The sequence below is a fragment of the Pipistrellus hanaki genome (assembly GCF_964339955.1).
Source record: "Pipistrellus hanaki genome assembly, chromosome: 2".
Classification (NCBI taxonomy): Eukaryota; Metazoa; Chordata; class Mammalia; order Chiroptera; family Vespertilionidae; genus Pipistrellus; species Pipistrellus hanaki.
In genome coordinates, this window is record NC_140504.1 from 107,632,014 (window position 1) to 107,658,542 (window position 26,529).

Genomic DNA, 26,529 nt, shown 5'->3' on the forward strand with positions numbered 1-26,529 from the left:
AGGACCTCTGCTTGGGTCACCAGGGGGCATGGCCTGCCTGCAAACCACCACAGGCCCCTTGCTCAGGCTGCTCCATACCCCAAGGGAACCCCCACCCTGATCTGGGACATCTTCAAGGCAAACCAGCCGATCCCCACCCTTGCACCCCACCTCTATCCTAATAAAAGAGTAATATGCAGATTGACCATCACTCCAACTCACAAGATGGCTGTCCCCACGTGGACACAAGATGGCCACCACAAGGAGGCCAGCAGGGGAAGGCAGTTGGGAGGGACCAGGCTTGCAGGGGAGGGCAGTTGGGGGTGATCAAGCCAGCAGGGGAGGGCAGTTAGGGGTGACCAAGCCAGAGGAGGAGGGAAGTTGGGGGCGACCATGTCAGCAGGGAAGGGCAGTTGCGGGGGATCAGGCCTGCAGGGGAAGGCAGTTAGGCAGTTAGGGACAAACAAACTGGCAGGGGAGCAGTTAAACATCAATCAGGCTGACAGGGGAGTAGTTAGGGGGTAATCAGGCTGGCAGGCAGAAGCAGTTAGGGGCAATTAGGAAAGCAGGCAGCTGAGCATTTGGGAGCCAGCAATCCTGGATTGTGAGAGAGATGTCTGACTGCCCATTTAGGCCTATTCTGGTGGGCCTAAACAGGCAGTCAGACATCCCTTGAGCAGTCCCAGATTGGAGAGGGTGCAGGCTGGACTGAGGGACACCCCTCCCCCCCACGCACTGGGCCTCTAGTTATATAATATAGTTTTATGCAAATGGTCGTTAAATGCTGTGATGTGTAAGATCAGATCAGCAGGAGGGTGGGGCAGCAAGCTACTAGAGTGGAAATCTACAGGAGAGCAGTCAGCGATCTACGAGTGGGGAAGAGCTATAGGAGGGCAGGGCAACAAGCTACGGGTGGCTTGGTGGACAGCTGAGGCAAGAGGTAGCGAGCTACTAGTGCAAGGATTCGTACACAGGGCCACTAGTATAATAATAAAAAATGAGTAATGTTGATTTAAAACATAAAACAATTGGATTAATCCAGAAATGACATAAAATTGGCACTTATATATATGTATTTTTAATGAGTTTAATTGGTGTATTTTTTTCTTTTAAGATTTTTATGTATTTGTAGAAACCAAGGAAGGTAGAGGGAGAGAGAGAAACATTAATCAGCTACACACCCCTTGGGAACAAGCCCACAACCTGGGCATGCACCATGACTGGGAATTGAGCCAATAACCTTTCTGTGCACAGGACGATGCCTAACCAACTAAGCCACACTGGCCAGGGAGTTTTGATTGCTAATACTTGTCTAAGACATTTAAAAAAAATTATGCCCCAACCAGAATCGAACCTGAATCATATGCCCTTGACCACAATCAAACAAGAATCCTTCAGTCTATAGGCTGATACTCAATCCACTGAGCAAAACTAGCTAGGGCCAAAACAGTTTGTTTGTTTGTTTGTTTATTTATTTAACATATTTTTATTTACTTCAGAGAGGAAAAGAGAGGGAGAGAGAGAAACATCTATGATGAGAGAGAATAATTGATTGGCTGCCTCCTGAATTTCCCCACTGGGAATCGAGCCCACAACCCAGACATGTGCCCTGTCCAGGATTTGAACTGTGACCTCCTGGTTTATAGCTTGATGCTCAATTACTGGGCCACACCAATTATTTCTAAGAATCATAGGAGAGTTCCTGCTCTCAATGATATTAGTATTTAGTGAGTAAGTAACTTATAAGTATTTCATTCTGCTTCACTTTATAATTAACTAGGGGCCTGGTGCATGAATTTGTGCATGGTGGGGTCCAGCTGGCCTGCCCCAATTGGGGCCAGCCAGGGGCAGGGGACGTGGGAGGTTGTCAGGCTGGCTGGGGACAGCGGCCATGGGCGGTTGGCTAGCCAGTTCCTTCCTGAATCAGTGCAGCCTGGGAAATCTGGGGTGGGGCCACCAAGGGGGAGGGGCCGTGGGTTTTGGCAAGCTCACCCCACCCCCCCTGGTCAAACTCCTGGTCGAAATCCCAGTCCAGGGGAAACTTCCATATTAGCCTTTTATTTTATAGGATGACAATAGAAGTTTAAATAGTGTGCTGGTTAAAGAGAAATGATATGTTACTTTTGGAGATGTAAGATAGGGAATCAGGAGAGTATTTAATGTAAATAGTCAGCAGTGGAGTTGAAACCATGTAGATTATGTAGGATTTCATAGGCACAAAGTAAAGAGAAAAGTCCTTCTTGAGTGAACAGTATGAACAAATGCTGGGAATTGTAAGAGGTTGCCATGCAAGAAAATGAGTTGTCAAATATGAAAACACTAGTGGCCTGTGTTTGAAATTCGTACACTTGGGGCATGGTGGGTTCCCCAGCCTGGCCTGTGCCCTGTCTCAGTTTGGGAGCCCCGTGATCCATTCCCCACCCATCCATCCGGTTCCTTGATGGATTGCCCCAAAGAGGAAAGGCGGAGCCAGTGGAGGCCTGCGTACCCCAGGCGCAGGCGCATGGAAGCGCTGGCCACAGGCTAGGCTAGGCCACAGCAGAGACCTGCAGATATCCACGCACCTGTATACCCTGGATGGGGCCATGGCAGAGAGGCTTCTCTGCTGTGGCCCTGCACCCAGGCCAGGCTCTTTTCAGAGGCCTATTTGCATGCCTGTGGACCCCCGGCTGTGGCCACAGTTGAGAGACCTCGCCCTTGTCCCTGACGCTGCTGATCATTCGTTACTGTGATGGTGTCCTGACTAATTTGCATATTACCCTATTAATATAGATTATTAGTATAGATAGTTGGATGACAAATGCTTCTCAAATGCTGTTTATATAACTCTCTAAAAAACACATTACTTTTGGTTTATCATTTCTTAAAATCTACAATTTATATTTTACCATATTTTTCTACAACTTATTATTTTTGCCAACAGTGTGTTTGCAGTTTATTCATATTGACACAGTCACTAGTGAATTTTAAACTCTCTGTGGTAACTGGTAATAAACAAAGTCTCAAACCAGAGTTCACATAATGGTAACTTTTACATATCTAAATCACTTCATACCCGTTTCATTTTTTTTTTAATGAATCTTGTCCAATTTCTAAGTTATTTTAATTTAATTTAATTTATTTTTTATTTTTTATTAAGATATTATATGTGTACATATCTTATCATTGCCCCTCCACTTCCCTACATGTCCTCATCCCCCAGAGTTTTGCATCCATTGGTTTTGCTTATATGCATGCATACAAGTCCTTTGATTGATCTCTTATCTTCCCCAGATCTCCCTCCCTTCCCCACTGTAATTTGACAGTCTATTGCTTTACCGTCTCTGTATCTATCTTTTTGTTCATCAGTTTATAATGTTCTTTATTATCCATAAATGAATGAGATCATGTGGTGTTTTTCTTTCATTGACTGGCTTATTTCACTCAGCATAATGTTCTCCAATTCCATCCAGGTTGCTGCAAATTATAAGAATTCCTTCTTTTTTTTTTATGGCAGCATAGTATTCCATTGTGTAGATGTACCATAGTTTTTGGATCCAATCATCTACTGACAGGCACCTAGGCTGTTTCCAAATCCTAGCTATTGTAAATTGTGCTTCTGTGAACATAGGGATGCATATATCCTTTTTGATTGGTGTTTCTAGTTTCTTAGGATATATTCCTAGGAGTGGGATTACTGGGTCAAATGGGAGTTCCACTTTCAGTTTTTTGAGGAAACTCAATACTGTTCTCCACAGTGGTTGCACCAGTCTGCATTCCCACCAGCAGTGCACGAGGGTTCCTTTTTCTCTGCATCCTCGCCAACACTTGTTGTTTGTTGATTTGTTGATGATAGCCATTTTGACAGGTGTGAGATGGTTCTGCATTGTCGTTTTGATTTGCATCTCTCGGATAATTAGTGACTTTGAGCATGTTTTCATGTGTCTTTTGGTTTTCCTTCTGTCATCTTTTGAAAAGATTCTATTTAGGTCCATTGCCCATTTTTTAATTGGATCATTTATCTTCCTTTAATTAAGTTGTATAAGGTATCTGTAGATGTTAGATATTAAACCTTTATCAATGATAACATTTACAAATATGTTCTCCCGTACAGTGGGCGTTTTTGTTGTTTTGTTGATGGTTTCTTTTGCTGTACAAAAGCTTTTTATTTTGATATAGTCCCATTTGTTTATTTTATCTTTAGCTTCCATTGCCTTAGGGGCAGTATCAGTAAAGAAGTTCCTTCGGCATATGTCTGATATTTTGCTGCCTGTGGATTCCTCTAGTATTTTTATGGTTTCCCATTTTATGTTTTAAGTCCTGTATCCATTTTGAGTTTATTTTTCTGTTTGGTGTAAGTTGGTTCATCTAGTTACATTTTTTTTTTGCATGTATCTGTCCAATTTTCCCAACACCATTTATTGGAGAGACTGTCTTGACTTCATTGTATGCACGTGCCTCCTTTATCAAGTATTAATTGAGCATAGTGGTTTGGGTCATATCCAGATTCTCTATTCTATTCCATTGATCTATAAGTCTGTTCTTGTGCCAGTTCCATGCTGTTTTGAGAACAGTGGGTTTGTAATACAGCTTGAAATCTGGTATTGAGATCCCTCCTACTTTATTCTTCTTTCTCAGGATTACTGTGGCTTTTTTTTTTTTATTCCAGATGAATTTTTGAAGAGTTATTTTTGGTCTGTTGAAATATGCTTTTGGTATTTTAATGGGGAGTGCATTGAACCTATATACTACTTTGGGTAGTATGGACTTTTAATGATGATGATTCCACCAGTTCATTAACATGGTATTTTCTTCCATCTGTTTACATCTTCCTCTATCTCTTTTTTCAGTGTCCTGTAGTTTTCCACGTATAGGTTTTTTACCTCCTTAGTTAAGTTTATTCCTAGGTATCTTAACTTTTTTGGTGTGATGGTAAATGGGATTGCCTTTTTAGTCTCTCTTTCTTTAATTTCACTATTGGTGTATAGAAAGGCCATAGATTTCTTGGTGTTGATTTTGTATCGTGCTACATTGCCAAATTTATTTATTAAGTCTATTAGTTTTTGGATGGAGTCTTTTGGGTTTCTTGTTTTTTTTTTTGTTTTTTTTTTTTAATATATTTTATTGATTTTTTTTACAGAGAGGAAGGGAGAGGGACAGAGAGTTAGAAACGTCGATGAGAGAGAATCATTGACCAGCTGCCTCCTGTACCTCCCCGCACCCCCCATTGGGGATGTGCTTGCAACCAATGTACATGCCTTTGACTGGAATCGAACCGGGACCTTTCAGTCCGCAGACCGATGCTCTATCCACTGAGCCAAACCTGTTTCGGCTCTGGTTTCTTATGTACAATATCATATCATCTGTAAATAAGGACAGCTTTACTTCTTTTTTTCCAGTTTGGATGCCTTTTTTTTCTTCTGCTTGTCTAAATGCAATGGCTAACACTTCCAGTACTATGTCAAACAGGAGTGGTGAGAGTGGACATTTCTGTCTTGTTCCTGTTCTTAGAGGAAATGGTTTTAGTTTTTGCCCATTGAGTATGATGTTAGCTGTGGGTTTATCATATATAGCTTTTATTATGTTGAGGTATGATCCTTCTATTCCCACCTTGTTGAGAGTTTTTATCAAGAAAGGGCATTGGATTTTGTCAAATGCTTTTTCTGCATCAGTTGATGTGACTATATGATTTTTATCTCTCAATTTGTTTATGTGATGTATCACATTTATTGATTTGCGGATATTGTACCATCCTTGCATTCCTGGAATAAATCCTACTTGGTCGTGGTGTATGATTTTTCTAATGTACTGCTGAAGCTGATTTGCTAGAATTTTGTTGAGGATTTTGGCATCTATGTTTATGGGGGATATTGCCTGTAATTCTCTTTCGTTGTGTTGTCTTTATCTGGTTTTGGTATTAGGGTCATTCTGGCTTCATAGAAGGAGTTTGGAAGTGTTCCTTCCTCTTGAATTTTTTTTAGCAAAATTTTTTAGCAAAAGTTTTTTTAGCAAAATTTTTTAGCAAAATTTTTTAGCAAAATTTTTGCTAGAATTTTGTTGAGGATTTTGGCATCTATGTTTATAGGGGATATTGCCTGTAATTCTCTTTCGTTGTGTTGTCTTTATCTGGTTTTGGTATTAGGGTCATGCTGGCTTCATAGAAGGAGTTTGGAAGTGTTCCTTCCTCTTGAATTTTTTGGAATATTTTCAGGAGGATAGGTTTTAGTTCTTCCTTGAATGTTTGGTAAAACTCTCCTGTGAAGCCGTGTGGCCCTGGGCTTTTGTTTGATGGAAGCTTATTGATGACTGCTTCAATTTCTTCCATAGTTATTGGCCTATTGAGCTGTTTAGATTCTTCCTGATTGAGTTTTGGAAGGTTATATTTTTTTTAGGAATATGTTCATTTCCTCCATGTTGTCCATTTTGTTGGAATAGAGTTGTTCATAGTATTTTTAAACAATCCTCTGTATTTAGGTGGGGTCTGTTGTTATTTCACCTCTTTCATTTCTATTTGTTTATTTGGGTCCTATCTGCTTCTTGGTGAGCCCGGCTAGAGGTTCATCAGTCTTGTTTATTCTTTCAAAGAACCAGCTCTTGGTTTTGTTGATCTTATGTATTGTTTCTTTGGTCTCTATGTTGTTTATCTCAGCTCTGATTTTTATTATTTCCTTCTTTCTGTTTACACTGGGCTTTTCTTGTTGCTCTTTTTCTAACTCTTTGAGTTGTAGGGTTAGGTGATTTATTACCATTGTTTTTTGTTTTTTGATGTAGGCCTGTAGAGCTATGAACTTCTTTCTCAAAACTGCTTTTGCTGTATCCCATATATTTTGGATTGTTGTGTTTTCATTGTCATTTGTTGCCAGGATGTTTTTAATTTCTTCCTTGATCTCTCTGGTAACCCAGTCCTTGTTCAATAGCATGCTGTTTAGTATCTATGTGTTTGATTTCTTTGGGTTGTTTTTTATTATAGTTGATTTCCAGTTTTATGCCACTATAATCTGAGAAGATGCTTGATATGATTTCTATCTTATTGAATTTGATGAGACTTTGCCTATGTCCCAACATGTAATCTATCATTGAAAATTGACACATGTGCACTTGCTAAGAATGTATATTCTGTGGCTTTGGGGTAAAATGTTCTTAAGATGTTAATTAATTCCATCTGGTCTAGTGAGTCATTTAGGATTGTTGTTTCTTTGCTGGTTTTTTGTTTAGAGATTTGTCCAGTGGTGATAATGGGGTATTAAAGTCTCCTACTATGATTGTATTGCTGTTAATCTCTCCCTTGATATCCTCCAGGAGTTATTTTATGTATTTGGGTGCTCCTGTATTGGGCGCATATATGTTTACTAGAGTTATATCTTCTTGTTGGATTGCTCCCTTTAGTATTATGAAGTGGCTTTCATTATCTCTTATGTTCTTCACTTTGAGATCTAATTTGTCAGATATAAGTGTTGGTACCCCAGCCTTTTTTTCATTTCCATTCACCTGGAAAACCTTTTTCCATCCCTTCACCTTCAATCTGTGTGCGTCTTTTTTTCTGAGGCGGCTTTCTTATAGACATCAGATATATGGGTCTTGTTTTCTTATCCAATATGTTACCCTATATCTTTTGATTGGGGCATTTAACCATTTACATTTAAAGTTAAGCCCAGTCAAAACCGGTTTGGCTCAATGGCTAGAGCCTCGGCCTTTGAACTGAAGAGTCCCGGGTTCGATTCCGGTCAAGGGCACGTACCTTGGTTGCGGGCACATCCCCAGTAGTGGGTGTGCAAGAGGCAGCTGGTCGATGTTTCTCTCTCATCGACGTTTCTAACTCTCTATCCCTCTCAATTCCTCTCTGTGAAAAATCAATAAAATATATTAAAAAAAAAAATAAATAAATAAATAAAAATAAAGTTAAGCCCAAACCGGTTTGGCTCAGTGGTTAAAGTGTTGGTTGGTGGACTGAAATGTCCCAGGTTCAATTCCGGTCAAGGGCATGTATATTGGTTGCAGTACCCTGGTAGGGGGTGTGTAGGAAGCAGCTGGTTGATGTTTCTCTCTCATCAATGTTTCTAGCTTCATCTGTCTCCCTTCCTTTCTATAAAAAAAAAAAAAAATCAAGAAAGTATATTTAAAAAAAAATAAAGTTATTTTTGATAGGTACTTATTTGTTGCCATTTTTATTCTATACCCCTGTGTTCCTTCTTCGCTTCCTATTCCTTTTTTTTTTTTAACAGCAGAACCTTTAGCATTTCTTGCATTGCTAGTTTGGTGGAGATAAATTCCCTTAGTCTTTTTTTTTTTTTTTTTTTTTTTTTTTTGTCTGTGAAGCTCCTGATTTCACCTTCAATTTTGATTGATAGCCTTGCTGGGTACAGTATTCTTGCTTTCAGACCCTTTGCATGACTTTATATATTTCATTCTATTCCTTTCTGGACTGATGAGTTTCTGTTGAGAAATAAGTTGCTACTCCGATGGCGGTTTCTTTGTATGTAACTTTCTGGCTGCTTTTAAGATTCTTACTTTGTCGTTGGTGTTTGCCAATTTAATTATAATGTGCCTTGCTGTTGGTCTTTTGGGGTTCATTTTGGTTGGGACTCTGTGAGCTTCTTGGATTTGTGTGGGTTTTTTCTTCCCTATATCATCAGGAAAGTTTTGTGTCATTATTTCTTCAAACAGGTTTCCTATTTTTTGCTCAGTTTTCTTTCCTTCTGACAGTCCTATTATGCGAATATTGTTTTGTTTCGTGCTGTCCCAATGTTCTCTTAGGCTCTCCTCCTGCTCTTTAGTTTTTTATTTTTCCTAGAAGGTGCTCTACATGGGTAATTTTTCCATCTTGTCTTCTAGCTCACTGATATGGTCCTCTGCTTCTTCTAGTCTACTATTGAGTTCTTTACAGCAGCTATGTCATTTTTCATTTCTTCTTGGTTCTTTATTTCCTCTTGGTTCTTACTCATATTGTCGAATTTGTATTCCATTTTTTTTTAGCCACCTGTCAATCTCTCCCTTGATATCCTCCAGAATTTTTTTTTTTTTTTTTTTTGTATTTGGATATTTCTTTACTGGGTGTATATGTTTACCAGTGTTATATCTTCTTGTTGGATTGCTCCCTTTAGTATTATGAAGTGGCCTTCCTTATCTCTTCTTATATTCTTCACTTTGAGATCTAATTTGTCAGATATAAGTATTGCTTCCCCAGCTTTTTTTTAAATTTCCATTCACCTGAAAAACCTTTTTCCATCCCTTCACCATTAGTCTCTGTGAATCCTTTTTTTCTTTTTCTTTTTTTTTGAGCTGGGTTTCCTGTAGATATTTGTGTCATGTTTTCTTATACATTCAACTATTCTATGTCTTTTGATTGGGGCATTTAAGCCATTTACATTTAGAGTTATTCTTGACTAGAGGTCCAGTGCATGAAAATCGTGCACTGGAGGAGGGGTCTCCTCAGTCCACCCTGCGCTCTCTCCAATCCAGGACCTCTCGGGGGATAAAATATATTGGCTGCCAGTTAGGTCTGATTCCAGAGATTGGGCCTAAACCAGCAGTTGGATATGCCTTTCACAGTCCTGGACTGCTGACTCCTAATCATTCACCTGCCTGCCTGCCTGCCTGTTAACTCTTAACTGACAAATCCCTCCTGCCAGCCTAGTCACCACTAACTCCCTGCAGATGCTGGCCAAGTCATCCTCAACTGCCTCCTCACTGCCAGCCTGGTCGCTCCTAACTGCCCCACACAGCTGGCCTGGTTGCCCCTTACTGCGCCCCCTGCCAGCCTTGTTGCCCCCCAACTACCTCCCTCTGCCGGCCTGGTTGCCCCTAATAATAATATGCAAGTTATCCCTACTCCCTGCTGCCCTGGTCATCCTCAACTGCCCCCCTCACCGCCCCCGCTGACCTAATCACCCCTGTCTGTCCCCCTGCCTGCCAAATCTACCCCAACTGTCACCTATGCTGGCCTGGTTGCCCCCAACTGCACCCTCCCCCCCCTGTGGCCTAGTCGCCTATCATGGCGCGTCTGCTGGCCTCATTGTTGCACACAGCCTTCTGTTCAATTGTTCGGTCGTCCCTCACTAACTCCCCTGCCGGCCTGTTCACAGGCAGCAATCTTGTGAGTGAGAGTTAATATGAATATTACCTCTTTATTATTTAGTGTAGGTAAATATTTTGTCACTATTTTTATTCTTTATGCCTTTGTTCCTTCTTTGCTTCCTATTTCTTCTTTTTACAGCAGACCCTGTAGCATTTCTTGCATTGCTGGTTTGGTTTTAATTAGTCCTTTTTTATCTGTGAAGCTCCTGATTTCTCCTTCAATTTTGATCATAGCCTTGCTGGGTATAGTTTTTTTGGATTCAGACCATTCCTTTGCATGACTTTGTATATTTCATTCCATTTCCTTTTTGCCTGATGTGTTTCTGTTGAGAAAATAGTCTTTAGTCTGTTGGGGGACCCTTTGTAGGTAACTTTCTATTCCTCTCTGGACACTTTTAAGATTCTTACTTTGTCTTTGGTGTTTGCCAATTTAATTATAATGTGAAATGGCATCTGTTTTTTGGGGTTCATTTTTTTGGAACTCTGTGAGCCTCTTGGACTTGTGTTTTTCCTTTCCTATATCAAGGAAGTTTTCTGTCATTTTTTCAAACAGGTTTTCTATTTCTTGCTCAGTTTCCCCTCCTTTTGGCTCCCCTATTAAGCGGGTGTTGTCCCAAAGTTCCCTTAGGCTCTCCTCCTGTTTTTTAAGTTTTCTTTTTCTTCTTCTTCTTCTTCTTCTTTTTTTTTTTTCCTAGATACTTCTCTGCTTGGTTATTTTTTCCTAACTTGTCTTCTAGCTCACTGATACGGACCTCTACTTTTTCTAGTCTACTTTTGATGCTTTCTATTGAGTTCCTTATTGCAGCAATGTCATTTTCATTTCTTCATTCTTCTTCATTTCCTCTTGTTTCTTCCATATATTGTTGGATTTGTCTTTCATTCTTTTCAGCGACCTTATGACCATTTCTCTGAATTCTCTCTCTGACATATTGCTTGCCTCCATTTTGTTTAGTTCCTTTTCTGGTGATGCCTCCTTTTCCTTCATATGTGGGCTGTTTCTTTGTTTTCCCTTGATCTCTCTTCTCTGGGTGTCTGGTTATGAAGCTCTCTCCTGCATTGACTTAAAGGCACAAAATACAACACAAGGCACAACACACAAGGCACTGAACACAAATGTATTCATGATACTAATAACTCCAACTAAAGGTGACTGCCAGAGAATGTAGAATTAGAGTATAAAAAAAAGAGAAACAGAGTGAAAACTTGATATTGAGGAAAGAAAAAAATGTCTGAGACAAGAAAGAATTTTAAAAAAGGGGGAAAAACTATTTATATGGGAAGAAAACTCAATAGAACAATAAAAAACTAATTTAAAAAATGCAAACAACTAACACCCTGATATGAATGCAAAGTACAAACTGTAACTAATAACAAGCAAGTAGAGGAAAAACAGAAGCAAAAAAAACCAACCAAACAAACAAACAAAAAAAACGAGAAAGAGGAGAGAGAGAGAGAGAAAGAAATAATCACACACACAAAAAAAACCCCAATCTAATTAACAATCAATCAAACAAACACAGTAGGACAGAGAGAAATAAGGGCAAAACAAAACAAAAACTATGAAACAACAGCAATAAATTAAAAAAAAAAGGGGGGGGGGAAGAGAGAAAAAAATTGGATAGGGAAGAGAGGTGTGTATGGACTTGGAGCAGGAGATCAGAAATTATATATATAAGTAGGATGAATTTTTAACGGGGTAAAGAGAAGGAATATGGAAATCTAAAGCAGGAATAGGGTAAGAGAAACAAGACAATAAAAGGGGTAAAGTGAGGAAGAGAGTGTTGGCATAAAAGTTGAGGTAGAGTAAAATGATGCTAAAGGAAAAATTAAAATAAAATGTAGAACATTAGTCCCAAAATAAAATAAAATGGAGGATAAAATGAAACTTTAAAAAATATAAAATAATAGTAATAATACTTATTGAAAATATAATAATTAAAAAGTTAAAATCAACTGAGAAAAAAAGAAAAAAATAGTTTCTTAAATAAAAGATAAAAAATAAAAATGTACAGGAGTGAAGGTCATTTGCTTACTCTACTGTTCTGTTTGCCATGCCCGTTCTCTGTCAGGTAGTTAGGACAGTATTGAAGTTCCCTGCGTTCTACCACTCTGCTTTGTCGTAAACTACAATTCTGTTTTCAAACAGTCAGTGCTTCTTTGTTTCTCAGGCTGCCTTTAGTTGTATTTACACAAGAGTCAATTTGCGATTCAATCCCTGGGTTGCAGTGTTTCTATATTTCTCAGTGGTTAGAGCATCGGCCCATGGACCAAAGTGTCACTGGGTTGATTCCCGGTCAAGGGCACATATCTGGGTTGCAGGTTTGACCTCAGCCCCATTTGCCTGTGAGGGAGGCAACCAGTCCATGTGTCTCTCACATTAATCTCTCTCTCTCTTCCTCTCTCCTTCTGCTCCCTTCTTTTCACTCTCTCTAAAAATCAATGGGAAAAAGGGTTAGAATTAGCAACCACAGCAACAAAAGGTTATGAGATATCAGTTGTATTAATATCTCAGTTTTCTAAATGAGAAAATTGAGGCATAGTAATGTTAAGCCTACACTCTTGATCATTATGCTATGCTGAATCCCTGAAATAAAATTAACTCGTAGATATAACCTCATATTTATTACATTTACAAAAGGAAGATGATCAAATATAATGTGTCACTGAGAAGAAACATAATTTGTATTATATTATAAATTACTAGAGGCCCGGTGCATAAAAATGCATGCACTGGAGGGGGCGGTCCCTCCGCCTGGCCTGCCCCCTCTCACAGTCCAGGAGCCCTCAGGGGCGGGAGGAGACCCGGCAATCAGGGGAAGGTGACGCACCATCACACCTCTGCTGCTGCCACTGCTGGCAGCGCAAGCCTCAGCTGGCCCTGGTTACCTGTGTCTTGGGCAGCCTTGAGCGGTTGGGAAGCCACCATCTGAGGTTTGCCTATGCCTAGAGTCGACCCTAGGTGGCTGGGGGGCTAAGGAGACTGGGGCATTCCAGAGGCATATGCACGGAGTGGCTGGGCCCTCCTGGAGACAGGCCTGGCCTTGCCGTTTGCCATCCCGATGTGGCTCAGAGGACTGGGTGCCACCATCTTGTGGCTGTGGGCGCCACCATCTTTGAGGGCATGGCAATCAATTAGCTTATTGGTTGTGGGCGCCACCATCTTTGTGACAGCATGAGGGTCAGTCAGTATATTCCTTCTTTATTTGACAGGATAATTTTTTTGAAGTACATTTTTCTTCCAGGAATCACCAAAATGTATTATAACCTTTAATAACATTTATTGGAAGGAAATAATTCATAAGAGAAAAAAGCTCAAGGATGTTAATTTGCTGTTTGTAATAATGTTAAAGGATAAATAACTGGCAAACCCACAATTGGAATGAAGGAAATGAACATTAAATGAATTCTTGCACTATTGCTGGCATTTTTTTAGTCATTTACTAGTTTTCCCCCCAAATGACTGTATTGTCATTTTGACAGAAGAGCAAACAGAGGGTCAGGCAAATGTAAGGGATCCAGATCTTTCTTGAACCCCCAAAATCAGGCCCTTAACAATATCATGAGGACAATACAAATGTTATACATCAGTGTTTCCCAAACTTTTGACATATATGTACCCCTTCTATAATTTTCGTAATGCTGAGTACCCCTTGTACTAATGAGAACATAGAATTAGGCACAGCTAAGCATGGTGCAGTGCATATCCCCATCAAACTCCAGTGCAATGCGTACCCCCACCAAACTCTTCCTGTACACGTACCACACCTTGGGAAACACTGTTATACGTTAATAATTATAAATACGGTATGTAGGCATGGGGATCAATGTGAAAACATTTTTTAATCATCACCCAAGGATAGGCAGGGAGAGAGAAAGAGAGAGAGAGAAATAACAATCTGCATGTGCCTTGGCCAGGAATTGAACCTGCAACCTAGATATGTGCCAGGATTGAGAATTGAACATACAATCTTCTAGTACACAGGACGACAATTCCAATAAATTGAACCAGGGCAATGTGAAAAACATTTTAATTAATAAAGCTTGCAATATGTACACATTTGTTCTATGTAAAGATGATCATTAAAATAAATAATTTTATCTGAGAATTGTTTTAGGGACAATTTTCTTCTTCTTTTAAATATATTTTATTGATTTTTTTACCGAGAGGAAGAGAGAGGGATAGAGAGTTAAGAAACATTGATGAGAGAGAATCATCAACCAGCTGCCTCTTCACATCCCCTGTTGGGGATACACCCGCAACCAAGGTACATGCCCCTGACTGGAATCGAACCCAGGACCCTTCAGTCCGCAGAACAACGCTCTATCCACTGAGCCAAACTGGTTTCGGCACAATTTTCTTCTTTTTAAATAAAAATATACTCTTTAAAACAGAGGTTGCCAACTGGTGGTCCAAGTTGTCCATAAAGTCTGAAAGGTTGGCGACTGCTGCTTTAAAATGTTCATCAGGGGAAAACCAAGATGGCGGCGTAGGTGAGCAACTAATCTGCCGCCTTGCACAAAATTTCAAAACTAAAACTAAAGGAAAAAACGTCTTTTTGGCTGGCTGACGTTTTTTCCTTTAGTTTTAGTTTTGAAATTAAAACCACGGGAAGGCTGGCTGAAAGAGAAAGGAGCACAAGTGCAGAAAAGCTGAAAAGCCTAGGTACGGAGGCACGCGAATCGGGCTGGTGGCGGGGGACTGGGCACGCGGCTTTTTTTCAACCTGAAGGGAAACAAGCTCCTGATCACTTTGAAATCCAGTTTCTGGGGTCACTTGCGGGACCCAGATGCCTACAGGGAGAAGCTGGTCTGTCGGCCATTGAGTCCGAAAGTGAGGGTGACTCTTTTGCAGAGGTGCGCGCAGCAATCATTGTTTACTGCACTGGAGCATGGGACTTGGAAACGCTGAAAGGCAGAGATGGCTGACGGCCGCCATCGCTGTTTGCCATGCCCTAGCCCAGGGGTCCTCAAACTTTTTAAAGTGGGGGCCAGATCACGGTCCCTCAGAGAGCTGGAGGGCCGGACTATATGAACTACTAATTCCTACTGGAACACCTCGGCTGCACTCACTGCCCAAAAAACCTGGCGGGCCGGATCAGACTCCTCTGCGGGCCGCATGTGGCCCGCGGGCCGTAGTTTGAAGACCCCTGCTAGCCTAGTGACATCCTGAGACCCTACCCCGCTCTGAGGCCCCACCCTGCACATTCTACAAACCCACCCAGGCTCCACACAGCTGCTTTTGCATAAACAGCAAAAATTCCGAGAAAAGGAGATCTCAAACAAAAGAAATGGAGGAGAACAAAAGACTGGATATAGAGTTCAAAACCACAGTTATAAGGCTTTTCAAGAATTTCCTAGAAAAGGCCGATAAATTTCACGAGACCCTCGAGAGTATGAAAAATTAAACCAACTAGAAATTAAACCTACACTGACTGAAATAAAAAATATTATACAGAGACCCAACAGCAGACCACAAGAACGCAAGAATCAAGTCAAAGATTTGGAATACAAAGAGGAAAAGGACACTCTTCTGGAGAAGCAAGAAGAGAAGAGAATCCAGAAAGTTGAAGATAGTGTAAGAGGCCTCTGGGACAACTTCAAGCATACTAACATCAGAATTATGGGGGTGCCAGAAGAAGAGAGAGAGCAAGACACTGAAAACCTATTTGAAGAATTAATGTCAGAAAACTTTCCCCACCTGGTGAAAGAAATAGACTTACAAGTCCATGAAGCACAGAGAACCCCAAACAAAAGGAATTCAAAGAGCACCACACCAAGACACATCATAATCAAAGTGCCAAGGACAAAAGACAAAGAGACAATATTAAAAGCAGAAGAGAAAAACAGTTAGTTACCTACAAAGGAGCACCTATAAGACTGTCAGCTGATTTCTCAACAGAAATTATGCAGGCTAGACGGGAGTGGCAAGAAAAATTCAAAGTAATGAATAGCAAGAACCTACAATCAAAATTACTCTATCCAGCAAAGTTATCATTCAGAATTGAAGAGCAGATAAAAAGCTTCATGGATCAGAGAAAGCTAAAGGAGTACATCACCACCAAACCAGTATTATATGAAATGCTAAAAGGTGTTATTTTAAAAGAGGAAAAAGAAGAAAAAAGTAAAGATAAAAGTTATGAACAACGAATACATATCTATCAACATGTTAATCTAAAAGTCAACTGAATTAAAAATCTGAGGAACAGAATAAACTGGTAAATATAATATAATCAGGGGCATAGAATGGGAGGGGATTGATAATTCTCAGGGGGAAAGGGTGCCTGTGTGGGGGGTACGGGAAGAGACTGAAGAAAAATTACCGGTATATACCTATGGATGAGGACAGTGGGGGGAGGGGGAGAGCTATGTGGGGGGAAAAGGAGAAACAATTATAATAATATGAACAATATTATTTTAAAAAAATGTTCATCAGGGCTAGTTCTACTGTCTTGTCCTACTCAGCACTTAGCCCTATCTTAATGCAATTTAATGAATTTACAAATTATGTACTTACTAGAGGACTGGTCCACGAAATTCATGCATGGGTTGTGGGCAGGGGTGTGTCCCTCAGACCAGCTTGCACCCTCTCCAATTTGGGAACTCTCTGGGATCGGACCAAAATGGGCAGTCAGACATTTCTTTCACAATCCAGAACTGCTGGCTCCCAACTGCTCACCTGCCTTCCTGCCTGATTGCCCCTTAACCACTCCCCTGCCAGCCTGATCGACACCTAACTGCTCCCCTTCCAGCCGGATCGCTCCTAACTGCCCTCCTCTGCTACCTGGTTGCCCCTAATTGTTGTCCCCTGCAGGCCTGGTCACCCCCACTTGCCCTCCCCTGCAGGTCTGGCTCCCCCTAACTGCCCTCCCCTGCCAGCCCGGTTGCCCCTGCTGCCCTCCCCTGCAGGCATGGTCCCCCACAACTGCCCTCCTCTGTTGTTCTGATGCCCACAACTGCTCTCCCCTGCTGGCCATCTTGTGGCAATCTTTGGGGCAGCCATCTTGTATGTTGGAGTGATGGCCAATTTGCATATTACCTCATTATATAGGATACTTCAAGTCTAGAGAAATATAGGGAATAACTACCATTCTCAAATAATAAGGTTTGATCTGATAAGATGGTGGTGTAAAGAATTTCAACTCTGGGATCAGTCAGCCAGCTTAGGTTTGATTCCCAGCCCTATCTCTAGCCAAGTAAAATTTCTGTTTTTCCACCACAATTTAAAAAAAAATTTTTTTTATTGTTTTTTTACAGAGAGAAAGGGAAAGGGATAGAGAGCTAGAAACATAGATGAGAGAGAAACATCAACCAGCTGCCTCTTGCACACCTCCTACTGGGGATGTGCAACCAACGTACGTGCCCTTGACCAGAATCGAAACCGGGACCTTTTAGTCCGCAGGCCGATGCTCTATCCACTGAGCCAAACCGGTTTCGGCACAGTTTTTCTTTTTTTAAGATTAAATGAAACGTGAAGTTTCAGCAGAGTCTGGCATATAGTAATCTATTATGCTGGCTGCTATCCTTGCAAACATCATCATCATTATCCATTTCTAAGAGTTGGTTTTGATTGAGATCAGAATTGAAATCTATTAGATTGCATTAGGTTTCTGTGGTTGCTTCACAGGCCAACAAACACTTAATTGCTTAAAACAACCGTGATAATTGCTAGCTTACAGTTCTTTGGTAACTTGGGCTCAGCTCAACTGGGTGTTTGGGCTGAATAGAAAGATAAAAGAATAGAGAGAGAAACATCAATGAGAGAAACATCGATCAGCTGCCTCCTGCACACTCCCTACTGGTGATTGAGCCTGCAATGCAGGCATGTGCCCAGACCAGGAATTGAATTGGTGACTTCTTGGTTCCTGGGTCGATGCTCAACTGCTGAGCAACACCAGCCAGGCAACTTAGGATATTCATGTATTGTTAAAAGCACAATGAAAATCATTGTAAGAACAGTGTCTTGGGTTGTTTGGTGTATTGAAGTATAATTATATGAGTATCTTAATAGTTCATTTGTATTGATTCTGGTTAAATTTATATTTTTTAATCCTGGCTTTACAAGCTTCCCAATCATCTTTGGAAAATCTCTAAGAAAGTTCCAGGCCTCTGATCTGGCAGGTGCCATCATAGCATTGGCCATAATGAAATCTTGCCATTCATAATGGCAGATGTATCACAAAAAGTAACACACCAATGCAAATCCAATCTTCTGAAGCTGATTTTAAAATGCTAATGTTGTATTTTTATTAGGAGACAGAAATCCTAGTTTAAAACCCATTCAGCAAGTTTGTATAAAGTGATATTTTGAAATAGATAAACACTTAGAAAGCAGAAACAACAAAAAGTATAATCTTAGAAGCTGTTGTAAAAGAAATACTAGTACTGTTTAAACTTATGGAAGTAAGTAATTGATATAATAAAATATGCAAAATAAACACTACCTGTGATATTTACTATTAACCATTATTTGTTTTCTTGATATAAAATGGAAATGTTTATTATTATTTCAATGTTAAAATATGAAAATTTTGAGTAAAATTTACCATATCATAATGTGGGTCCTTTTCTTTTTTCCCATTTGAGTTCTAACAAATTAGTTAGGTATGGAATATCTAAATTTAGCCTGTAATCTCTGGTCATTTAAATTGTTTCACTTTTCAATTTGTTAAAGTTATGATATTTTCTTTGTACCTTCAGGTTACCAGCTGGACTATTAATATGAAAGTGGATTTTGCATATTGTTTTTCAGCTGACTACCTGGCTCAGGCATTCGATTCTCTTTGTTTGGACTTGAAGACCGATGAAGGAAAAATCTTATTTTTGGAGTATCAAGCTGTTCCAGTAATACTAAATCACTTAAGAATATCCAGTAAAGGGCTTTTATCCAATGTCATTGATAGTTTGCTTCAGATGTCAGTGGAATCCAGTAAGTTTTAAAGTTCTATATACATAAATTATGGTGGGATGATTTTTCTAATCTCTTTTGAATGTATAATTCTACATATCAGATACCATTATATTTTATAATAGAAATGCTTTTAAATATTTTAATAGTTGTATAATAAAGTTTGTTAATAGCATCCCTAAGTTATAAAACCTAACCCTTTGTCCAGAATTTCACTAACTTTTAATTTCTAGTAGTCATCTCAGTTATTTGGATATACTCTGCAAATGTTACTCATATACTCAGGCTTCTTTCTTGTTTCTCTTTTGTCTCATTATTCTGACAGATCTATTCTTATATTTACGGTTTTCTCAGAGAGAGTGAGACAATCAAATGTGTCTCCATTTAAAGTGAGCATAGTGACAGCCATCGTCCAGTTGTTGCCTCTTCACCCTTATTCTTTTTGTTGGAGGCTACTCTTTTATATTCATACTAGAGGCCCAGTGCATGAAATTCATGCACCGGGGCAGGGGGGGTGTCTCTCAGGCCAGCCTTCATCCTCTACAATCTGGGACCCAACCACTCGCCTGCCTGCCAGCCTGATCACCCCATAACCACTCCTCTACCAGCCTGATCAATGCCTACCTGCTCTCCTTTTGGCCCGATTACCCCCAACTGCCCTCCCCTGCTGGCCCAGTCGCCCCCAACTCCCCTCCCCTGCCAGCCCAGTTGCCCCTAATTACCCTCCGTTGTAAGCCTGGATCCCCTAACTGCCTTCCCCTGCAGGCCTGGTCACCCCCAACTGCCCTCCCCTGCTGCCCTGGTCACTCCTAACTGCCCTCCCCTGCTGGCTTGATCACCCACAACTACCCTCCCCTGCTAGCCATCTTGTGGCAGCCATCTTTGACCAGATGGGGGTGGCCATCTTGTACGAGGGCATGAGGGCCAATTTGCATATCACCTCTTTATTATTAAGATTTGTAATATTTTATAGTATGTGGGGATTTTTATATTGATACTAGAGGCCTGGTGCACAAAATGTGCACCCTTTCGCAGTCTGGGACCCCTTGGGGGATGTCCACCTGCTGGCTTAGGCCCGATCCCTTTAGAAAGGGATCGGGCCTAAGCCTACAGTCAGACATCCTTCTCACAGTCTGGGGCTCTTGCAACCAGGACCCCTTGCTCCTTACCGCCCGCCTGAAGCAAGGCAGGAGAGGCTCCCTTTACCGCTGCTGTGCTTGCCAGCTGTGAGCCTGGCTTCTGGATGAGTGGTGCGCCCCCTGTGGGAATGCCCTGACCACCAGGGGGCAGCTCCTACGTTGAACATCTGTCCTCTGGTGGTCAGTGCATGTCATAGCGACCCATCATTCCACTGGTTGTTCTGCCATTCAGTCAATTTGCATATTAGGGTTTTATTATATTGATATAACTAGTTATTTTAATAAAAGAAATATAACTGTGGCAGTTCCTAACTCAGCACAGATATATATTAGGGATGTTTCCCATAAATATTTTCATTATCTTTGGTTGGCTTAGCTCTTTCAATCTACAGTAACCCCTTGACTTGTAACAAACAGTCATTTTACTTCAGTAATTCTTTTTCACTGTAGTTTGTCTTTTATCGATTCCTCTTCCCTCTAGCACTGCTAAAATTAAAATGTTAAAGCCTTCCAGAAAGTAGAAAGTAAAACTGGAAAGCCATTGCTCAGTGTTGTTGTAAGCAGTCTATCTTGCTTGATGCTCCATGCTGGAGAATTCCTAATGGCTGGGTGCATAGTGTGGTTATACTTCTAACTAGCACATTTGATGTATGGTTTCACGTTTTCAAATCCCTGTTATATACAATTTAATTTTCCTTTACAACATCCCTCTGAAGGAGACCTAATAGGAAAACTGAGGCCTGGAAAATTTAGGTAACTTGTCCATGAATTCCACAGCTGTAAAGAGGTAGAACTCAGACTTGAAACCAGGTTTCTGATTCCAGATGTAAAGTACATTTTATCAGATAGCACCATGAACAGGTTTTCCAGGTTTGTTTGTTTTTTCCAGCCAAAATGTCATATTTTCACTTATTTATTTTGCTAATATTTTCATCCATTTGTTACCATTAAGATAATTAATTGTAATTGGGAAACTAGCAATCTAGGTAAGTGATTTAGTGTATTAATTTAAGGTATAAAGCAAAAAATAAAAAATTAGTAAACTGAGAGACAGAGACCCAAGGTTATTTGTTTTAAGAGTGTAGATTTCCAACTACTAGTAGTTTCACAAAATTTTTTGTTTAATGAGAAAAACAAAAATCCTACCAGATGCAAATATCTACTAATTGAAAACAAATCTGGATATGTCTGACACAGGTGAAATCTTGTAGCCAAGGGAAAACTAAGTAAAATTTTAGGAAACAGTGGGCCTATTTGGGTAAAATGACTTTCTGGCACCATAATGTTCATATTTGGAGAAATAGTTTTAGATTAGTCAACAGATGTTCAGTTCATTTACATTTCTTTACCCTTGTTCAAGTTATGTTCAAATCCAAGGTTATTGTTTCTTGCTCAATTTGAGTAAATGAAGCAAATACTAGTGTGGATTGCAAGACACCCATATTGTTTTTAGTGATGGGAAACTTTTGGAAGTTCCATAATGGGAAGACCTTTGATATTTATACTAGAGGCCCAGTGCATGAAAATTCATGCGCTGGAGGGGGGTCTCTCAGCCCAGCCTGCCCCCTCTCACAATCTGGGAGCCCTTAGGGGTGGGAGGCAACCCAGCAATCAGGGGAAAGTGATGTTCTGTCACACCTCTGCTGCTGCTACTGGCGACAATGTAAGCCTGGGACAGTCCTGATTACCTGAGCCTCAGGTGGCCCTGTTCAGCTGGGCAGCCGCCATTCGAGGTTTGCCTGTGCCTTGGGCATTGGCTGGGCAGTTGACATCTGAGACTTGCCTGCACCTCAGGCCGGCCCTGGGCAACTGGGGGGCTGAAGAGGCTGGGGACTCGAGGCAGGTGTGAGAGAGGCTGGACCTGCCTGGGGGTGAGCCCGGTCGTGCTGTTTGCCTGTTCCATGGTGGGACTGAGGGGACTGGGCGCCACTATTGTGGCTGTGGGCATCGCCATCTTTGAGGGCGTGGCAGTCAATTAGCACATTCCCTCCTTACTGGCTTTGGGCACTGCCGTCTTTGTGATGGTCAGTTAGCATGTTCCCTCTTTATTAAATAGGAGTAATTTTCTTAATAAGTTTTTATTTTTTCATATTATTACAAATGTTCCTCCCCCCCCCCCCCTATTGCTCTCCTCCACCAGGTTCCCACCCCACCCTCTGCCCTTTCCCCTCTCCCCATTGTCCTCATCCATAGGTGCACAGTTTATGTTCAGTCTCTTCCCACGCCCCCCTCTCCCCTTTTCCCCAAGAATCGTCAGTTCACTCCCCTTCCATACCTCTGATTCTATTATATTCAACAGTTAATATTGTTCATCAGATTTTTTTAATTTCCTTGGTTTTTAGATTCACTTGTTGATAATTACGTATTTGTTGTTCATAATTTTTATCTTTGTTTACTTTCTCTTCTGAAAGAACCCCCTTCAGCAATTCATATAATTCTGGTTTGGTGGTGATGAACTCCTTTAGCTTTTTTTTATTAGTGAAGCTCTTTATCTGGCCTTCGATTCTGAGTGATAGTTTTGCTGGGTAGCTTATTTTTGGCTGTAGGTTCTTGCTATTCATCACCTTGAATATTTCTTGCCATTCCCTTCTGGCCTGCATGGTTTCTGTTGAGAAGTCAGCTGACAATCGTATAGGTGCTCCTTTATAAGTTACTACCTTCTTTGCTCTTGCTTCTTTTAATATTCTCTCTTTATCTTTTGCTCTTGGAATTTTAATAATGATGTGTCTCGGTGTGGTCCTCTTTGGATTCCTTTTGTTTGGAGTTCTGTGCGCTTCCTGGACTTGTAAGTCAAATTCTTTCACCAGGTGGGGGAAGTTTTCTGTCACTATTTCTTTCAGTATGTTTTCGATATCTTGCTCTCTCTCATCTTCTGGAACCCCCATAATTCTGATGTTGGTTCGCTTGAAGTTGTCCCAGAGGTTTCTTACATTATCTTCAATTTTCTGGATTCTCTTGCCTTCTAGCTTCTGTGGAGGAATGTCTTCTGGCTCTTTATGTTCCAAATCTTTGACTTGATTCTTGCGATCTTCCCTTCTGTTTTTAGGACTCTGTAGAATATTTTTTATTTCAGACAATGTATTCTTTATTTCTTGTTGATCCCTTATTAGTTCTTGTTGATCTCTTTTCATATCCTCATAGGCCTTATCCATCTTTTCTAGGAAATTCTTGAAAAACCTTATAAGCGTAGATTTGAACTCTATATCCAGACGCTTTTTGTCCTCCATTTCTTTCGTTTGTGATCTATTTTGTTGTCGCATTTCGCAGTTACAGATGGGACGGGGTTTCAGGGTGGAGCCTGCAGCTTTGGCTTCCGTCAGCCCCGCCCTATGCGGGTCCTTCAGTGCTCCCTGCCGGCGCCTCTGAGAGGTGCCCTCGATTTTCGCCTGCTGCCAAACAGTCTATGCTCTCCCACAATGAGCCCGGTATTGGGGTTCAGTTCAGTTGGAAGTGGAGTTGGAGGTGGCGTTCACAGCAGTCTGGAGCCCCAGTCTCCTTCCCGTCAGGGCAATCCCGCGGCACAGCCGGCCGTCCCTTCTCTGGGGGCAGTGTGCGCGCCTCCGGGACCTCCTTTCTCCACTACCCCGGGGTTCCGCCTTACAGCCCAGCTCCCTATGGCTGAGCCTGAGTCCCCGGGGTCTGGCCCAGAACGGGGGTTCAGAGCAGTTGGGGGCCCAGCACAGTCGGAGTTTTATCTCCTTTCCGCTAGGGAACGCCCGCCAGGCACTCGGCCTCCCTCCTCTCAGGCTCCGTCCTCTCCGCGCGCCGCGTGTCTCCGTACCTTAGGTTTTTACAGCTCCTCCGCGCTTCCTTCTGGTTTTCTCCTTGCTTCTTGTTGTAGGATTTCCAGTCAGTCGACTTTCCTGTAGTTCTGGGTAATGTCCATTTTATATTTTAGTTGTATTTTATTAAAATTGTTGTGTGCGGCTGCGGCTAGTTGCCTACCCGAGCAGCCATCTTGGATTCTTCAGGAGTAATTTTCTTGACATATTTTATATTTTTGTATATAAATCTAGCACCTGGTATTAGTGAGCCAACAAAATTTGTTAAAGGGATAAATGAATGATAGATTAATGCAGCAAATACTTCTCTAGTTATTGGTTTTATGTTTTTGTGTTTTTTTCCCCCCTAGATTTGAGATGGGAAACTTATTTCACCACATACCAGTACATGATTTCCATGTGTCATTTTTAAAAAAATTCATATGAAAAAGTTGTTGGAAAAAAAATTTTGGTATAATTTATTTATAGATGCTTATCTCACCCATCTAATGTGCATTAGTAGCCAGATGTGTGTGTGTGTAGTGCCATGTTTCAAGCACTGTATTTGCAGTACTCTGCTGAACATTGGGGCTTCCTTTGAAGCCCCGTGGAGCTTCAGAGCAAGGAGCTGGAGTTAGGTTTTGTGGGCTGATATCTAGCCCTGCACTACCCAAGGTACCTATTACTCATTACCCAGGATGTCAGTATAGAAAGTATTTAAAAACCTGTATAGTGCCGAAACTGGTTTGGCTCAGTGGTAGAGCGTCGGTCTGTGGACTGAAAGGTCCCGGGTTCGATTCCGGTCAAGGGCATGTACATTGGTTGTGGGCACATCCCCAGTAGGGGGTGTGCAAGAGGCAGCTGATTGATGTTTCTCTCTCATTGACGTTTCTAGCTCTCTATCTCTCTCCCTTCTCTGTAAAATATCAATAAAATATATATTTTTTTAAAAAAAACCTGTATAATAATTTAACAGTAACTTATATCTGTTAAATCCTACCTAATAAAAGAGTACTATGCAAATTGACCATCACTCCAACACACAAGATGGCTGCCCCCATGTGGTCACAGATGGCCACCCCAATGTGTGGACACAAGATGGCCAGCAGGGGAGGACAGTTGTGGAAAATCAGGCCTGTAGGGGAGGACAGTTGGGGGGGACCCAGGCCTGCAGGGGAGGGCAATTGGGGGCAATCAGGTCGGCAGGTGAGGGCAGTTAGGGGTGACCAACCTGGCAGGGAGTGGTAAGGGGGTGATCAGGCTGGCAGGCAGGTGAGCAGTTGGGAGCCAGCAGTTCTGGATTGTGAGAAGGATCCCAGATTGGAGAGAGTATATCCTGGGTTTAGGGGCACACACACACACACACACACACACACACACCCATGCACAAATTTCAAGCACCAGCCCTCTAGTCCAGTATAATAATTTAAAACATTTGGACTTCTATTTTGTATATTTGTTTTATTTCATTTTCTATTGTTTTTTAATGGTATATTGTAAAAAGATAAACTAAGACATATTACATTTTGGAAAGTTTATTTGAGCAAATGATTTGAATGGGCAGCACCAAAATTAAAAATGATTCAGGGTACTCCACAGGTGGGACCTGGGGCAAAGTTTTTAATAGTGAAGACATGGGGGTGGGCGGTGGGGAAGAAGCAAAGCAATTAATTGGCTGTAGCTTAAATATTTGCCATATTTGGGGAAATTTAGTAATTTGGCTGTTATAATAATTGTTCTTGAGTTTGATTTTCTCAGGTTCAAGAAAACCTAGTTTAATGTTTATTACTAGTTGATTTCGAGTTTTGTTTTCTTAGATTCAAGTACATTGACTCTGGCTTAGGTTTTGTTTAAGCTTTGCTACAGAAAGCATTAGAGCTTCCCCAGTCTAACAGCCTTCTTGTTGAACTATTTTTTTAAAAAATATATTTTATTGATTTTTTACAGAGAGGAAGGGAGAGAGATAGAGAGCCAGAAACGTCGATGAGAGAGAAACATCGACCAGCTGCCTCCTGCACACCCCCCACCGGGGATGTGCCCGCAACCAACGTACATGCCCTTGACCGGAATCGAACCTGGAACCCTTCAGTCCGCAGACCGACGCTCTACCACTGAGCCAAACCGGTTTCGGCTTGTTGAACTATTTTAACAGTATTTTGTAAAAGTGTGATGAATTCTTTTTGCTGGATTAGAAATGTTAAAAGATTGGTCCTTCACCACAGTAGCTTCAGAAACAATGGGATACTACATCTCTATGGATACTTTATCTTAAGTTATGCTATAGTTAGTGCTACAGGTGATTTTTTTTTCTTCCCTCTGCTCTTCCCCAAAATTCATATTTTGATATATGAGAAATGTCATTAGCTGTATAGGTATTGTTTTTTTTTTTTTAAGCTATTCAAATAGATTTCCTTAAGTGTAAGTTTAAGATCTGCACAATGCTCTGGCTTGGGTTGCTCATGGTTAGAGTGTCAGCTTGTGCACTCGAGGTTGCAGGTTCTATTCCCAGCCAAGGGCATAAACATGGGTTACAGGTTCCATCTCTGGCCCTGATTGGGGTGTGTGAGGGAAGAAACCAGTAGATATGTTTCTCTCTCCCCCTCTCTCCTTCCCTTCCACTCTCTAAAAATCCATGGGAAAATATCCTCACTTCTTGGGTAAGGATTAAAAAAAAAAAAAAAAAGATCTGTAC

At 41.1% G+C, this 26,529-nt stretch overlaps 1 protein-coding gene across 10 annotated transcripts in view; it reads left to right on the forward strand.

Annotated features, from left to right (window-relative positions):
* CCDC138 (coiled-coil domain containing 138) overlaps positions 1-26,529 on the forward strand; it is a 115,145-nt gene that overhangs the window by 64,520 nt on the left and 24,096 nt on the right. For all 10 annotated transcript variants that reach the window (XM_084872450.1, XM_084872458.1, XM_084872452.1 and 7 more), the window contains one exon: positions 18,782-18,958. In XM_084872450.1, coding sequence (XP_084728576.1) covers positions 18,782-18,958 — 177 coding nt within the window. The remainder of the gene's footprint in view (positions 1-18,781; positions 18,959-26,529) is intronic.